Raw genomic sequence first — 18,723 nt, forward strand, 5'->3', positions numbered from 1 at the left:
CAATGGAGCATTTACACCCACAATTCACTACAACACGCAGTAAGGGGGGATAACTCTGCAGTGCCTATACCTGCTGCAGCTGCAAAACCGGTTACCTTCCTTTTAGGTACAAGCAGTCTGTGCAATGTTGTCTTTCCCATACTTGGCAGGCCCCCGTATCGCACGCGAGGCTGGAGCTACAGATGACTCATCTCAGTCCACAGACAACTCTAGTTCTTGTGCTGAGTCTGAAGTAAAGGCAAACATCACGTGGATGCATCCGTGCCTCTTCATTTCTGGCTGGCAGCAGATGCCTTGTTCTAGGAACAGGGGCACGTGCATTTTCAATGTGTTCAGTAGTCACACCTACTCTCTGGACTAATTTTCATGACTCATCCAAGGGCCTCATCTATGAGGCCCCTCGCGGCTCTCTTGCACTGTGAGAGCGGCACTTTCATATTTACAAGGCCAGGCAAAGCCACTTTTTGGGCTTTTCATGTCCTTGTAGATAGACATGTGCCTCTTTCACAAAGAACATTGCGTGATAGGGGCGTTCCATGGGTGTTGCTGTGGGTATTCCCACGCTAAACTAATCGAATCTGAAGCATTCCGAGATTTATGAGGAATCTTAAACCTGGGAATTCATCAGATTCTAAAGCCAACCTATAGGTGACGTTAGGGAGCGCAACAAGGAGAAATATCCTTATTTCTCCTCAATGTGTGCTGCAGCACACATTAGTGATGATATTTTTTGCAGGAAGGTCTCTCCTCCTGCACAAGAACAATCACCCTTACAACGCAAACACCCTTGCATCATAATGCAAGGGTCCCTGCGTTGGCGCATTGCCGCTCATTGTGCACCAGCTCAGGGGAAAGGGACAGGAATTCACTCTCTCTCATAGATATGGCGCATTCCTTCCCTTTTCTTTTGATGCAGGGCAGCACAGTAAGATTCCTTGCGGCACTGCCCGGCACCAAAACCTCGTAAATGAGGCCCCAAGTAGTTAGAGCCTGTATTCGTCAGAGGCAACAACACCTTAAACCCAGTCTGTCAATTTTATCACGGAGTGGGGTTGGAGTCATGAAGCACACAGATTCCATTCCACTTTCTGACATGGTAAATGGGTGAGGTGTGTCAGATGTGAATGATAACCTCGTGTCTGCTTCTGCCTACTCCGCCCGAACCTACATCTGCTGGCTGCTCTGCTGCCCAATGCCCTACACCATACACTGTGGTAAAAATGAAGGCAGCATAAAGTAAGCCCGGCATTGTTGCGTCATTGCTGTTTAACACCTGCACACTGGACCATCAAGAAGGGCCTGGTTGCTTGACTCCCACTATGAACGGAAGTGAAGCACCTAGACATTCTGCATTATAATTCATATTTAACATGTGACTCTCATTGTGTCTTACCAAAATAGGTTTGGGGTGGCTGCACATTCGGTGGGGGTGGAGCCTTAAAGGGAAGACTGTCACTGACTTGGGATCACAGCATGTGCAAGCATCCATTAAAAAAAAGAGCTGATAATACATCCGAAGATTTAAGGAAATAGGAATATTAATTTATGTAGGAGACAATAATCTTCTTGTAATGCTTTGTGTTTCATTTTAGAGGCATATTCTGACAGCAGAACGGAACTGTAATAAGAAAAAAAAAGTATGCGCACACAAAATTATTGCAGAATGAGACAAGTGAAATCACCAGACAGCCTTCCCACGCAAAGGCTGCCATCTCTCACTGTTAGGAAGCTGGCATAGAGCAGCTGTCAAGTTGCAAAGCTGCTCTCTGTATACATAAAATATGCATATTTGTATTTTATTTATGATTTAATTATGAGGCTGGCAAAGCCAGACCTAAAAATGTATCTAAATGGGGAAGAAGCGTAGGTGTTTTGGGCAGTTCAATTTTTCCAGTTCCATTAATGAATAGCACCCTAATTCCAGGTTTGCAATCTGTGACTTGTAGTTCTTTATTTGTAATGGGATATCCAAGACTACAAGTACCAGAATGTAAATGAAAAACTTGGACTTGGTGAGGTACTCGCACATGTACCTGGAAGGCTTGAGATTTCTGCTTTAGCCCAACATAAAAAGTTTCAACAGCCATTTAAAAAGCTGAAAGTCAAACATACTATAAAGGATAAAAACCTCCTAACTTCACTCTAATAATGTTATTTCAAGTCACCTTGGAGTTCAATTAACTTGTAGACACATTAGATCATGGAACTACTCTGTGAATTGCAATATCCTTATTAAGTACACTAGTGCCACTTTTTAGAGGCACAAACACATTTATGAGACACTGAAAATTTCTCTTTGTTGTGTTTAGTGGGGCATTGCTACCTAGGAAAATGTTTTTGGAGAATAAAAGTTGTATTAATCGATTATTTAATCTATGTATGGCTAACTGTGCTACATCGCATTTAATAGGGCATACCCATTGGAATGGACTTGGATTTTTAAACTTCAATTTATTTATCCAATATTGTTAATTATCTTGAATTTTTTCTTTAGGTTTTTCAGGTGGCTGATGGAGTCAAGTCAACTGATAATATGTCATCCATAACCTTATTGTTATTTTAATTTATGATTAATAAACCGGTTGGATAACTTGACTAATTGTTTTGCAGTTTAGCACCAAACGTTATTGTAGCTGTAATGCGGATTCCTTGCAGGGGGCTATCTCATCCAACAGTTATGTTTATATACTGATCATTTCGAGGTTCAAAGTAGATACAAAAAAAAGTGTTTCCTTATTTTTATACATATGGTGGCGTTTCAAATTATGAGGTGATATGGTGGTACAACACTCAAATAACAATTGTGAATGTAATCAAAAGACGTTGATTAGGACAATTTCCTATACTATTTCAGGTTTCCTTCTCTTGTCATGCAAACATGGCACAACGTTTTAGAAAATCTGGGCCTTTGTAACTTGGCCTGTGAAACATGCCAAAAGATTTTGCACACCTGGTTTGAATTTAGGTGAGCAAGAAGTGTAATCTACTAGAATGTGTGATGGAACCTGATGTTTAGGATAAAGATCTTCGGATAAGTTGGCAAATATAAATTACTGCTCAGGAAAATGTACAAAGATGGCCAATATAGCCAGCAGGTCAGGCTACAGTTTCCTTGAGAACTCTTGATTGGTAGTGAGGGGACCGAGTGCAAGACCTCCGAACTCAACAGTCACAGTAAAGTATTGCCCACCCGAGTGCTATTTTTTTTTTTAAATAAAGGAAAGTACTTTAATCACATAAAAGTATTAAATACTTCACATTCCAAAAGTGGTTCAGTCACTACATTGTATACCCCTATGGGATTTAATGAAATGCAGTTATCCATGTGCTGCCCGCTTACTCACCCCTTCTCACTTGTGTGACTCTGGGGAAGACATGGGGGCAGGCATGATTCTCTCAATAATTAGCAAAAAGGCCTTTTCAATTGTCTATTTGTCCAATTTTTATGTGCCGGTAAAGGTTAGCTTTAGCAGATTCCCTCGGCTTGCGTTCAGGCATAGTCTCTCAGTTTGTGCAAAGTGCCACGTTTTCTGTCGGTAACACTAGTGAGTCAGAGTTGTGGTCCCAAGCAGTCATCATCTTCACACTCCTGAGCTTCAGTATCGAGGTGGGAGATTACAGATGGTGGTCAAGGCCCTTTCAGGATCATGAGTTCTCAGAAGGCTCATCAAGATAGCTGCCTTCGGGTCAACACAGATGGGCATAGATCTGTGGCAGGTGAAATCCTTGAGGCCGGTGCTGATGGATACTTGTCTTCAGCAGTGGTGGCCTGGGAGGCTTTTGGAGGAGGGAGTTCATAGTCAGCACTTGCCGCTACAGAGTCCAATGCAGGTGGACACTCTTGTTTGGCAGTTGTGGTCCTGGCTGATGCAGAAACTCCTCTCTGTAACAAGATGATTTATGATGAATTGGAAGAAGACGAGGTGTAGAGAGTGTAGATCTCTTTATTAAAGTTAGATGGTAAGTATCCAGGTGAGACCCCACCAGGGGCAGCCCACTTGCTGCTCAGCCCGCTCACAACTGATCCTCACGCACAGACATTCAAACACTTCATTCTAACCACTCACCAACATTCCACTCATATTGTAATGATAAGTTGCAGGCGGAGTGATGATCCTTCAAATTTAAGAGCTGAGAGATTTACTACCGGCCGCCTTCCGCCACATGGAACTGCATACCTTAGAGAAGATCTCAGCAAAATATCCACCGGCGTTTCTAACAGCCGTCTGGAAGGAAACCTGGAACAGCCAATGGAAGTGGTTGACAGATGCAGAACTACTGAAAAGTAGCGTGACTAAATGTAGAGCTCCAGTGAAAACACAAAATGGCGGCACTTTTTTCGACGTAGACGTAGACCCGGGTGGTTCACGGTACGTCAGTGAACACAGACGTCCAGGAGTAACTCTGATGTCATGAAGATAGAAATGCTTGTGAAAAGATGCAGGTGAGCGTGGCTCGAGCTAAATTCAAACTAACTGCGGCTTAACGGACATAGGGAGCTCCAAGAAATGTATAGGGCCAAAACCAAGTAAATAAACATTGCCCACAGGCGAACTGCTCACCCAGGTGTCAATTAATATGAAACGAAATTGTGCAGACTCCCAGAGCAAACGAAATTGAATAGTCTTACTCCCCCTTTTTTTTTTAAATGTTTTTATTCAGTTCTTGACAATTCATTCATAACATTCATTACAGAAAATCCAAAAAACAGAATGATAAGCTGAAGAACAAATAATAAAATATAGCATCATCTCAAGAAAGAATAAAGCCTGAAAGAAGAAATTTCATATAAAACACAAACAGAGATTTAATCAAAATACGTCCCCCATATTTTTTCAAAGTTCCTTTTCCATCCAGAAGGTGCAGCAACCATCCATTCACTCCCACTTTACGGATAAATTACCCAACTCTGACCTGACATTGAGATCGATCTCGAGCGTGCCAGATGTCTTCACCGGTCACTTTAACTCTCATTAGGAATCCGCTGTGCTCCGGACTTCCTTATTAGAACGAATCTCCTCAGGTCTTTGTTGGAAAAACGACAGATAATCTTGGAACTTATAGAAACTAGTCCAATGTCTTTTCTTTTACTAATCCAAAAACACCGAACAGATAACCTGTACAATTGTAGGAACTGTCGCATGAAAAGCCCCAAGTCCTGACACACTTCAGCGGGCGACAGATGAAGGTCAATGGTGGGGTCTCTGTGTCAGGATCTTAAAGTCAATTAACGTTTCGTGAATGTTCAAGCATCCATTAAGGTAGCAGCACAGACAGGTTCTTCCGGATCGTCGCCAGATGTAACAAGATGATTTATGATGAATTGGAAGAAGATGAGGTGTAGAGAGTGTAGATCTCTTTATTAAAGTTAGATGGTAAGTATCCAGGTGAGACCCCACCAGGAGCAGCCCACTTGCTGCTCAGCCCGCTCACAACTGTTCCTCACGCACAGACATTCAAACACTCCATTCTAACCACTCACCAACATTCCACTCATTCCACTCTGGCTGAGCAGCAAGACCTACTATGTTTAGACTACCACACTCTCAGAGTGCATCTTAAGTTACAGAGGCCTTGGGTTTGATGTTGGGCACACCGGCCCATATGGTGACAGCTGTGTGAATACTTTTTTACACATCTCACGGCAAGAGTTGCAATGGGAGACAGGGACTCTTAAGACTTTAGGTGAGAACCAGCTTTAGCTTCCTATCAACAGTCAGCTACTTCTGGGAGCATTACATCCTGGGGCCATGCTTGTATTCTCCCAAGAACAACCAAGGATTGCACAAACACGACATGTTACTATGAAGGGACTCCGGAAATCACCATCATTAACATCTGAATATTTTTTCTGATGATGTGATACTTCTGATCCCTCCATACTAGGAGCTAATTGAGTTATCTTCAAGGTCAGGAAAGTATCAGTTCTGTCAGGACAGAAATCTTTCCCTGCCCTTTATAACCTCTCTCTTTATACTCAGCTACACTTCAGTGAGTGGAAAGTACTGGGATGCTCGACCGTGTCTCCATTCAAAACCCTCTAAGTGAAAAGTGTATTCGGCCTCAAATAGTTTTTAGACAATATTTGTTTAGTTTTTTTAACCAAGATAAGGCACATCGTGGCTAGACCGTGTATACATTTAATAAATACATGTCTCTGGACCAGAACAAATATGCTAAACACCTTTTTTCTCTTCCCTTTCAATTTGTTTCATTTTTCACTCTGGCCTCTCTTGATTTGTTAGTGCTTTTCAATGTATGATGATTGGTATTATTCAGTGACGTTAGCATGATGTTGTAAATAAAAGATCTTCTTTAGCCAGAAGGTATACAAGTATATTGTAGATTTATTGATGATGTCCCACCAGGAGCAGCCTCCCTGCTGCTCAGCCTGCACACTCCAACTGACACTCCCAACCTCACCAGGCACCCCTGCATTCCACGACATCATCAATCATTCAACATTCCAGAAATCTCCAAGCACACCAACACTCATTCTGCTGAGCAGTAGGGAAGAGATACATAGGCAAGGGGAAAGGCAAACAGTAGATCATAACACATCCCCCTTCCTAAGGAAACCAAAACACAATAAAAGCAATTGAAAGTACATAAGGCAATCAAAATAGAACATACAATTTAATATAGAGAATGCATGAAAGAAACGTTGAGCAAAATTAATCAAGAGCATATCAAACAAATTAAATGCACGACAATTCATTAATCAACTAATTCACATACCAAAAATCCATAAAGAAAGTTTCATGAAAAGCATTGCTTTAACGATACTACAATCTTCACGAATCTTATTAAACACTTCAAGGGTAAAACCAGAGAATCTTCGTAAGAAGGTGTCTTCTCTCAACACAGTCCAAACAGGGAAAACTTTCAAGAGAAGCTTCGTAAGAAGGTGTCTTCTCCTAACACAGTCCAAACAGGGAAAACCTTTCACCCAAACAGGTGACAAATGCATATAAAGGTACACACATAGAAGCTTCAAAAGAAGGGGTCTTCTCCTAATGTAGCCCAAACAGGGGAAAACCTTTCACCCACACAATCGAAACAGTGCGGGAAAACTAGGGCACAATCATGTCAACAAATAACCACAAATCAGTGGTTGATAAACCAAAGGCTAGGGGAAAACTAGGGGTCAAACAATGAGCGAGACCTTACACTCACAGAGTATATTGACAACCACACACACACTAAGGTAACCGGGAACACTACACACTCACCTCACCTTTTCCATACAATAGCAGAAGCAAAGACATTACGAGGTACACACTTCCCTCCCACCAAAACAGTGTATAATAGTATAAGAAAATTAATGTCTTTCACTCCGGTGATCGACCTCTCACCAGAAGTCCTCACTCAACTCGAAGTCCTAGACCATAAGCACTATGTAGCTGTAATCTCCTACAGTAGTTCGGGTGCTTCCATGGTTCACCACTCTGGCTGTGGCAAGTCTTTCCCTGCGCCCTCCCTGGGGGCAACAGTCACCAGAGAACCATCTCTGCCTGTCCCAGTCTGTCACGATCTCTTTGTCCAAATCTGTTTTTGGTGCATATTCTCTATTTCAGTTTTCTTTTTGAGCACGTGAGCACATTCAGACTTTCTCTGTTCTAATGTGGGTTGCCCACATTCGTGTGGACATTTGTTTTCACATCTGTTCACAGTCTTGTCGTACACTGTTGTACACTCTGTACATTCTTTTCTCAAAATCTTAGTAGCTATTTTGTTGTTCATTTTTCTCTTCTTTCTGCACTATTTACACTATTCGTGTCAGCCTGGCCAGTTTTCATGGACTGTGTATTTAGTTGTTTTTGTTGTTGAAGAAAGGGAGTGTGTGTATACTCTTTTGTGTGAGATAGTTGATGCAAGACTGTTTTGTCTTTTGTTTTCTGTCTGCCCTCTTGTATTATTTTCTCTATTGCCATTCTAACTTTATGTTTCTCTATCAGTCTCTTGACGCTTTCACTTGTTTCTAATTTTCATTTGCACTTTGCCTAGCATTGTTTCTCTTTTCAATTTTATAGGAAAGAGATGTTGTAGTATGTTGAATTATATCTTCCCTATTATATGATGCTCAGCATAGTGATTGCAATCTAGAATGTTTATATCTAGAATGTTAGTGAGGGAGTTGAGACAGTTGCTGAAGGGCTGAGCATGATACAGGCTGCTCCTGGGGTTGTTCGTTACTTTTATACTTCATTACTAAATAAACATCTTGGAAATATCATCTTCTGGATTCCACTCGTTTATCCTCCATACTACATTTACTCTATCCCATCCTCGACGCCAGTGTTGTAAATAAAAGATCTTCTGTGGCCAGATGGTATATAAGTATAATGTAGATTTATTGATTAGAAGACCGCTTCAAATAAGTTACTGGAAGATGTAAAGTCCACATGATGCCCCACCAGGAGCAGCCTCCCTGCTGCTCAGCCTGCACACTCCCAACCTCACCAGGCACCCATGCATTCCATGACATCATCAATCATCCGACATTCCAGACAGCTCCAAGCACACCAACACTCCTTCTGGCTGAGCAGTAGGAAAGAGATACATAGGCAAAGGGAAAGGCAAACAGTAGATCATCACACATGACTTCTGCTAAAGGTTATGAGTATGTAACAAACATTTTTTGTCTATGTCCAGCACTTTATTCTGCGCCTCTTTCAGATCTTTCAACACTGTATGCCAGTGGTGGACGGGAACTAAAAGCAGCCCTAGAAATTGTCTTAATACCAGCACCCTAGCACAGCAAGGAGTGTACTGGGTCTGGCCATCACGAGCAGGATTTGGGGTGGAAATGTATATACAAGTTAACAAGAATTTTGTTTTTCTATAGAACATATTTTATTGCGTCAACAGCCATACATAGTCTGGTTTGACCAGTTATTTTAGTAGAAACCGTATGATTCAGTAATACATCCATTTTATCAAAATGAAACAGAAATGAAATAAAACTTTAGACCTCAAAATTACAAGAACATTTTGTTGCGTTTCCCTGCGCTTTTTGGTTTACAAATACAGCACTGTTAACAATAGCCTAGTCTAGCAGATCTTGGGAGGTGAGAGATCTGTATAATTCCAACGATCAGAGCCTCAAGAGAGCATTACTTACCTGGAGGCCATCTTATCAATACACACATAGAAATGTGTATTAAATTAAAGGAGATTGTCATGCGTGGGGTTGGTCATTTAAGAAGATTGAACAACTCTAGGCCATATACATCACTGTTTGTCCATGGAGGCAACTCGTAAACCACAGAACTTCACACATTTTCAGTCCGCAGCAAAATCTTTCATATCCCCTTCAAAAAGGAACGAAGCGTAAAGAAAAGAGCTCCATTATCTAGAGACATTTTTATTTTTTTCCAGTATAACAACCCATAGACGTTAGGTTTGCAATAGTAAACAATACACATTTATAATGCACTTCAATATATTTTTAGACTTTCCTATAAGTACATCTGTACAAGTTAAACGGCATAAATAAAAATAACAAGCATATAAAATATTAAGTTAAATACAAATAAAGATGTGAATGGGTTAGAATTGGTTCTGAATGGTAAGTATAAGTCCATATACTATATAATGTATTAATGCGCAACCCATTTACGGTACAAAGTTTAAAAGGAATGGTGCACTTTGAGAACATTTGCCTTTTGGCTCACAAAAACTGTCAGTCCAAATTCCTTGTTAAAGCAACATCCAGGATCCGAAAGTTTCCTTCTCGTCACGATGGCTCCCCTTTGGACTTCCGATTTCTGCGGCACAAATTTATCTACCAAAATCAAAACAAAACCACCTTATTCTTCCCAACAGGAAACAATGGGTAGGATGAGTTTTACAGGTTTAATGCATATGTCAAACGTCAGCCAGCATCAAGAGATGCCTCGTGAGAACAATAGTGGGTCCATCATGCTTGAAGTCATAGAAACACTGATCCAAGTAGCTGGTTAGCTGTTTGCATCCAGTAATGCAGAACATAGTTGCTACAACTAGACTTTTGCTATAAACAATATACAGAAAAATAAAAAGTTCCTTTCACTGGTAGTTTTTTGCCCTCTACTTTCAGCGCATAATTGTTAACTTACAATGTTTATGTACAGTTTATTTAGACTAAGTGGGTCATTTACACCTCCACAGGTCCCATTTAAAATTGCCAAAAGTGCATCTTCAGACACCGCAGAAGCACTTTTGACCCCCTCAAAAAAGTAACAAGCCTTCAATGCACGTCAGCATCGCTGAGCAGTGAACAATTATTTGGGTTTTCAAAGACAAACCAGCAAAGCAGAGAACAATGCCCCTGATGTGTTTTGATTTTTTTCCCCCATCGTGGGGGACTAGGGCTTTAAGTCGGCCAGGTCCCTCTGGGTTTCAGACCCTGTAGTAATTGTAAGCTAACATTAAAACTGGACCTTACTGGGCCCTATAATTATGTCTTTAACTTTACAAACAAAAACAAATAAAGTAGAACACGTTAAGGCAGAGGTCTTCAAACTGAAGAGGCGCAGCCCGCCCCCCTTCCTGGGGGTCTTTGACTGTATTCCAAGAGGGGCACAAATGCCTCTGCATTTACTTGTAAATTAAGTTAGCCTGGAAGCACGTTTTCAGGCTGTCTTTATTTACTTGTAGTTGAAGAGTAAAAAAACAAAGTGTGGTGCTGTAATACTTAGTACCGTGGTGGCATGTAAGTGAGTGGAGAGACAGGCCCAAGAATGTGGGTTAAAAAAAATAATTCTGCATTTTGATGTTGTTTTCACCTTCGGTTAACTGCATGTGAAGTAACAGGCAAACACCTTAAATGAAAAACGAATTCAAGTTTAACAAATGGATGGTGAATATACTCTTTTCCGTTATGAAAGCTCAGTTGGTTAATGTGATCATTTGTATGTGCGACCAGAGTCACACAATTGAATCCTGGTTAGTGCAATGAGGAGTGACTTGTTTATCTATAGTGCTATGATGTCCGAACCTGGGGCGGGCAGAAAGTACTAGGAGTGTCATTACTTTAAAATATTAGCTAATATTGAGTATAAAATAGGCTGCGGTAAAATATTGGGGCAGATTTACAAGCCCCTTGCGCCACCTTTGCGTCACATTTAACATGGGAAAAGTGACGCAAAAGTGGCGCAAGGGCATGTAAATCTGCCCCATAGTGTTTAAGATGTAACAAGGGCTTTAATAAAATATACACGTTTGTAATAAGTAACCAGATTGTACCTAGTGCAAACATTTTTCACATATCCAATAAAAGGACATGCTAGAGAACTCCGCTGATACCACCTTAATACTAATTCTCAAAATGAATATTTTTCACCATGAACCTTTTAGTGACTACATCAATTAAAGTCAATACTGGCTCCAAAGCAGCCATAATATTAGGAGATTAACCAATGTCATACATTCCCATTTCTTTCAGGTAGTAAGCACTCTGGTGAGATAGCATGTTTCTTCTATAACTCTCTATCCGAATCTCGGCTTCTCATCACAGGAGCCCTTCCAACCAGCCCTACTATGAAAACTCCCAAAAATGGCGTGCTGTCCATTCCCTTGCTAGAGTTGGCGCCCAAGAAGGTCACCTTCCTGCATGTGGAACAAGGCCCAAGCAACAGGGTGGTGGTGGTGGGGTTGCTAGATTTAAATTAAAAGAAGAGAGCAGCAGAAAGCCTGCTTGGACATCAAGCCTAGGAATGACGGCTTCAAGGAATGAGCAGAGTAGACAGACGGCTTCGCGGAGATGTAGATGTCCTTGATTATGCAGAATAACATCCGTTTTACTACTCTTCCTTTGTTTCGTTAGGGGACAATTGCATTCTTCCTGTACCATTATGTCTTTGGGCCTCTTGAGTCATGGCCCAATGAAGAGGAAAACTGAAGCATAGTGGCCATCAGAGATATGGGATTGAGAGGGATGGCAGAGACAGCCTTTTTCGAAAGGCAGTAGCTATCATTAGTAAAGCAAGTGTAGTTGCACTGGGGCCCTGGTGTCTGAAAGGCCTGCTGGATCGTAATAATGAATGGCTTAATATAAAAATGGGGCATGGGGGCTCATTTTGTAAAAAGTAGGGGGCAAAATGCAGGAGCTCGTTTATTTTTGCAAAGGAACAGTCAGTTTGTTTCAAGATTGAAGTGATGGTCTGTATTTGAGTGGAAGGGGTGAAAAAACAGAAGAGAAGATAGCCTGCATTGCAGGACCGCGGCTATCATTAGTGCAGCAGCTGCCGTTGCAGTGCAAGGCTCTTAGCACACCAATTATGGGTAGGAGAGTGTTTGCTCAATTCTGTTTTTGTTTGCTGCATTTGCTCTATTATGTCTTATATTTAGTGTGGGTTATGAGCTACAGGCAGGAGCCCCTGAAATGATCTCCTAATCCCAGCCATTGTTCTCCCGCTCACTCAATTTTTGCCATAAAGTTTTGAGGTGGGGGGGGCGACTTCATAACATTTTGTGGGGGTGGGCTTCATAACATTTTGTGGGGGTGGGCTTCATAACATTTTACTTAGGAGGGGCTAAGTGCCAAAAGGTTTGAAGACCTCTCAGTTAAGGTAATCCAAGTCAACAAATTAGTTCCTGTTTTTATTTCAACGTTTTATTTAGTCTTCCATTCTCTAAGAGTGTCTGTTATGGTTCTGTAGTTTTGTCTGCAGCACATTACTCTGGTATAGTGCATATTTTGAAATGAGATGCTTAGCCACGATTGATGCTTGGAGTTGAGGCTGAATGCAGTGTAAGTTTCACACAGTAGCTGTCACTAGGCTAAAGAGGTGTTCAGAATACGTGGTCATCCAATCCTTGGACTCTCTGTAGAGCACACAGAGCAATGTTCATGTATGCCAGCTGCAACTGGGATTTTGTGCAAATGTAGATAAACAGTGATCAAAATATTGACAAAAAAAAGAAACGGCTAACGAGTGGGTCTGTCTATGTTTGGGGTGTTTAGGTGAAAGAGACATACAGGAGAAAGTGAACAGACAGTGCTGAAAAGGAAAGAGATGCAATATGAGATATGTAGATGGACGATTTCAGAAAGACGTGAAGAGGAAAAAGTGTGTAAGTGTGTAACGTAGACTGCAGAGGACTGTGGATTGAAGGAAACAACAGGTGTGACTGAGGTGCTCTGAGAACCACTGCCCCTCTACAGACCTCAGTAATGTTTAATTCCCAGCCTCATAATTCCAGAATTCCAACAAAATCATTGTTGTTGCTCATTTATCTTATTCAGCTAAAAGTGGTTAACAAAGCAGTAGTCCTGGCTTGTTTTAGGTGTATTTCGTTTTTTGTGTTCTATATCTGGACGCAATAACTGAGAGCACAGTACATCAGCTAAATACCAGCTTGGCAGAACACTATGGGAAGCATAGATGTTTAGTTTGTGTTTAAGCCACTCCCTTAATTACTTATGCCATGCTCCTTTTAGAGACCCTCCACTTTTTTCATCCCACTTAAAGCCCTGTGGGGGATATTTCTATATGTTTTGTGTCTGAAGCTGCCGTGGTGTGAACGAGCATCTCCTTCATGTAAAAGATTGACGAGAATGGCGTAAAAAGGTGCAACCATTATATGGCAGCCACTCTGATGCAATTGACGCTGTTGCTTGCGACGGAGGGTGCTTCCAATGGCCGAGCTAGCTGAGGGTTCACCATCAGAAACGTTTAGCTCCCTCATCTCTGATGTGCCAGGAGAAGTGAGGACTGGTCAAATGTGACATCTGCTGATTTTCAGCAGATGTCCTGTTACCACCTGCTGTAAATATGATCCTACATGTGCAGTGAGCTATAAGGATAGTCAATAACGTTCCATTAGAGACAGCGATGTAAATACAACAAATTAAATCATGATCTACAGTAGTTTCACACTAAAACCTGTGGTTTGGTTTACTATGTCTCTTGTATCTTTAGGACTCAGGATAATAAAGTTTAATTTTGTTAACCATGCTACAAAATCATATAGATAAGACAATAGTTTGATTTGGGTTGTGTAAGACAACAGTTTGACCAGCGGCGGCTCCTCTGCTTAGGTGGAGGAGCATCGCCCACCGTGATTTGAAGCAGGGAAATAGAAAAAATAAAATAACTGAAGTTATTATTATCATTTTATTTTTTGCATTCCCATTGCTGGTAGGGCTGGGCACTTTGACCTAGAGGGAGGAGTAATGGGTTTTGCTGCACCTTAGGTGCACATGACTGTTTGACCGGCCGTTTCCGGCCAGCCAGTCAGTCATGCTCTCTTTAGGCATGTTCTCCGCCTAGACTGTAATGCAACCTGGGTGGAGAACATGCAAAATCCCCAGACTATGTCTGAGCTGTGCACTTTAACAAGAGGCCTCGATTACGATGAGTCTTGCATAACTGCATCATTATTTATCGTACACAATAGATAACAATACCTTGGTGGTCCTTAATTATTGGAATTGATAAATAATGGTAATTATTCATGTTACCTAAAATCTGCCTGCCTCTATACTTAGCCGGAATGCCCTACCCTCAAATATTACTGGTTCAAACTGCCAACCTTTACTTGGGGAATATTGCAGGGGTATGTGGAATGCTGCAGAAATCATAATTCGGATATGAACAGTAACAAGTAAGATACTTATCACAATTGTCTGGTGCACTCATAATTGAGGCCCTTGGCTGAAACCACTTATATTTCTAAGTCACAGTTACCAATGTCGATTAAAAAAAAGCTCAGTGCTGTATTCTGTTCTGTATTTAGACTACACTAGTCTCATTGGTATTTTTTCATAACAGAACACTTGATTGTTGGAATATTATGACTAAAATGCCACATTACGGTTTTGTAATGAACCACAGACCAGGTAAGAATCAGTATAGCCTTAGCCCAAAAATTCAAAGATCTATTGGGAGTAATAATAACTACCATGCTGGACTGTTATCTCAGATAGGAAGGGTTACTTGTCAGCTGGGCCAATGGGATTATACAGCAGGGACCAACCAATTAGGACAGATACAACGACAAAAATAGCCCTTTAATTTTTAATCAATCAATCATACATTTATGGAGCACTGCAAATCACCCGTGAGGGCACGAAATGTTGTCAATATCCATGAAATCTATGCCACTTAACCATAATCTCATATCAACAGAAACAAGAATCAACCACCATTTTTTCTGTTATGCAAATGCCAGCGACTTCGATCGAGACAAGTTGGGCAATATTTCCAAGAAGTTTCCCAGTTGAACTTAAACTCACCTGACCCTTCAGCAAATTCTAAGGCAATTGCTCCAACCTCTCCTCACACAGGTACAAGGAGAGGAGACCTGGTAGTTTCGAGGAGAGCCGACAGTGCTTGTAACGGGGAACAGCTCTCGGTTAGGGGGCTACAGCAAGGAACGACTCAGGGATAGGAGTCTGAAAGTGGCCAACTTAAGAGTGACGTCCTATAGCAGGGGCAGCTCAAGCATGACCTGGTGGGATGATGTTACTCCTACAGGGAACTTTGGTTAGAGATACTTTAGCTGGGAGTTGATGGGGCGTTTAAGTAGTTGTCCCCATCCCTTGCTCCAACCTTAGAGGATTCAGTCTGCCCTGAGTTGTCATTCACTGCTGTTAAAATGTTGTCCCTAAGCTGAGAAGGGATGGTAATCCTACCATGCCTTTCTTTTCAAAACTTCATAAATCACACAAAGTTCAAATAAAAACTACTGACAAAGCCAAAAGGTCGTGCCTTTGTGAGCTATTGGCTTTGTAGATGGTTTTAGTCATGTTGCACAGCATCCATGATGCAGTCCAGAGTGAATAAAGTAAAAAAAAAAATAAAGGAGGTGGCCACCTGTGTCATTATGTAATGTGGTACAAAAGGGCGTGGTAATGGACGGAGCATCTGAACCAATCAAACACTCACACCCAGTCAAAAGATCTGGGTTTAATCCATCACCGTTCTTTAGCCCACTCTGCCATCCCAGTTCAGACATGGCTATATGCAAATCAGTCTGACCCTGTGCCTCATGGGAACAGTCCAGCCCGAACATTATGTAATGCAGCAACAAATGATGGACGAAAGGCTGAATAAATCAAACATTCTCCCCCATTCAAGAGGTGTGAGTTAAATCCATTGTTCTTTGGCTTACTAAGCTGCAGCACTGTGTCACTTTGTAGGAAATGACATGGGTGTTATTTTTTTTGAGCAACCAATCAGAGTTGAATCGGTAACTAAAAAGGAAAGTAAACACAAAGGTTTTTTTTCTTTAAAACAGGTGGGATGAGCGTAAGCAAAATGTCGAACTGTTGGGAAAACGTTGAAAAAACAGGACAGGGTAAACCGTGAGCAACATGGGGGAAGGTGCTAGGGTACATTGAATCAAATTGGAGGGGATGCAAAAGCAGTGGGTGAGGGGATGAGTGAAAGCAGCAGTGGGTTAGGAGAAAGCAACACAGGGCGCAGGTGGGGGGAAGCAAGAGGGAGGGAACGAGGAGAAGTGCGTGGGCAGAGACATACACAAGGGAGATGGCTTGAATACACATGGTCTCTAATGGAGTCCTTCACTCAATATAAAAAAAAAAAGTAGTGCAGTGGAAGCAGCGATACCAGCCATCCAAAGAAACTGTAAAGAGGAAATTCACCATGGGAGGGAGAAACAGAAGGTTGACAAGATGGGACACAAATACGAAGCAGGCAAATGTGAGTGACAAGTAAAGTCAAGGAATGATGAGCAATGGCGGGCTCCATCCCAATCTATGTTCTTGGTAAGCCACTACATGCCTCACAACAGACAGCACATGTGCTGTCTATTAGGCTTAACCTAAAAGTTAATGGAGTTATGAGTTGCCAACTCCTTTAATTTTCACTTGCCCGGCTACTGCGAGGAGGTAGACTCACAGGGAAGATGAGCCATTTGCTCCTGCTCCCAAGGGCCTGTACTGCACCGCAGACACTGGTGGGGCCCTGGGAATGTGGTGACAGTGCAGGGATACTTGGCGGGGCTGTAAAAGGTTGGTACAGGTAGTGGGTAATACAGCACACAGGCCTGCAGAGGCTCTGAGTTTGGCCACCAACCATCGGAACCCAGTGCCCCTGCTGTGCATCAGGCAGGTCTCAGAGCTCCTTGATCTGGGGCAGCTCAGTTGCTGCAGCTCTAGCATTTTCCAGTTTATTTGTGCCTCTCAATCAACCTCCTCTTTCAGATGCCCCTGCAACTTATCTCCGTGACATGAAAGAATGGCTGCTCTTTACTGTTTTCAGCTGAGAAGGATTTAGGCCACTTTTGAGAGAAGGCATTACCTTTTTTAATTTAGTTATTTAAGAACCTACGCAGTTCTTTTTGTATTCCAATATCAAAACATATTGGAGCTAATGGAACTGGATTTTTGAATCTTGTTGACCAGTGTCAGAAATGGGCCACAGTTTTAGCAAAGCAACACAAATGTTGATGATGTGATGACTGATTGCAGTAGCTGTAGCAAACCCATTACAAAGGCACTGTAGTCTCACCATTCACAACACATCCATTGCTGTTTTAGATACATGGAAATCCTGTGTTTAATTTTCTTTTTTTTTGCTTCCACAAATCAGACACGCAGGGCCAGTGTTACATTAAGACAAGTGTGTGCTACTGCCTTGCAACACCACTACTTTGGGCCAGAAGTGGATGCCAGATTGCAATCCTTTGCGTACAATGGCCTAATAACTCGAGGAAAGGGTGTGTCCAAGCTACAAAACATACTTTTCCCCAAGGTCTTCAAAAATTCTCGCACAAGAGTTGCGACCTTGTAAAATCACTCAGAGAGATTCATTGAGCCAATAATTAAAGACAAAAAAAGATGGCGATCCATCACTACATTTTTAGTAGGTAATTGGATAGGCTGTTACGGCATAAACTAAAGTAGCTTTTCAAGGACACAACCTTGCTTGGGAACTCCAGTCTCTTGGAACAGTCCACTTAAGGGGAGTCTTCACTATACCCCTGATCATGTGCCCTCTACCTCTGATGAATGTTCCAATGGCTGTCAAATCGCTGCAGACTTTCATTTACCATCCGCTTTACTAAACCCCGATTGAAGTGGAAAAAATATGTTTTACTTCAAACTTACCATTTCCAAGATGTGTAAATAACAAGTGCTAATGTTTTCCGATTTAATGCAACTCAAATGTTCTAACCTTGGAAAGTAGAAAGGCTCAATTTGCCTGGCAGACATTCGAACCCATGACCTACAGATCACAGAAGATGTCAGCAGTAAGTGTTTATGTCACTAGGATATTTTGCCCCCTTCCAGTAGGTAAAATATGCAACAGAAATGATGTGTTTTGCCAAAGAAAAAGAATACACATCAAAAGGTAGAATGTCCTTTTAGTTGAATAAAACAAATCACGAAAGTAAAGGTGAAATGAAACCTACAGCAGAAATCTATACAAGTCAGATGCAGTCTAAATTAGGATAACAAAAAATAACAGTTCTGGGACAGAAAGTTGTTCCCAAAACACAAACCTGTGCTATACACTCCCTTTCTAGCATCTTTGACCCAGAAGGGTCGTCTGATCTTTTCAGGGAATGGTCATGAAGAAAATTAGCCACTATAAATAACTAAAGCTTACAATACACTGAAATTTAAACTATCACAGGGAACAAAACAAGCAGCATGTCGGGATTTATGTGGCACGTCCTCAGAGAGCACTGTGCTTGGTTGTAATATCATTATGTTACCACTAGGGTAATCGTTAGCTTGGCAACCATCGGCTTGAGGACTCAACCCTT

At 41.6% G+C, this 18,723-nt stretch overlaps 1 protein-coding gene across 1 annotated transcript in view; it reads right to left on the minus strand.

Annotated features, from left to right (window-relative positions):
- Positions 1-9,347: 9,347 nt before the first annotated feature.
- Positions 9,348-18,723, minus strand: part of WIPI1 (WD repeat domain, phosphoinositide interacting 1) — a 312,079-nt gene continuing 302,703 nt past the window's right edge. The window contains exon 13 of the mRNA XM_086930963.1: positions 9,348-9,787. Within this exon, the coding sequence (XP_086787089.1) occupies positions 9,740-9,787 (48 nt within the window). The 3' untranslated portion in view covers positions 9,348-9,739. The remainder of the gene's footprint in view (positions 9,788-18,723) is intronic.

Source organism: Lissotriton vulgaris, chromosome 7, assembly GCF_964263255.1.
Source record: "Lissotriton vulgaris chromosome 7, aLisVul1.2, whole genome shotgun sequence".
NCBI classification, from domain to species: domain Eukaryota; kingdom Metazoa; phylum Chordata; class Amphibia; order Caudata; family Salamandridae; genus Lissotriton; species Lissotriton vulgaris.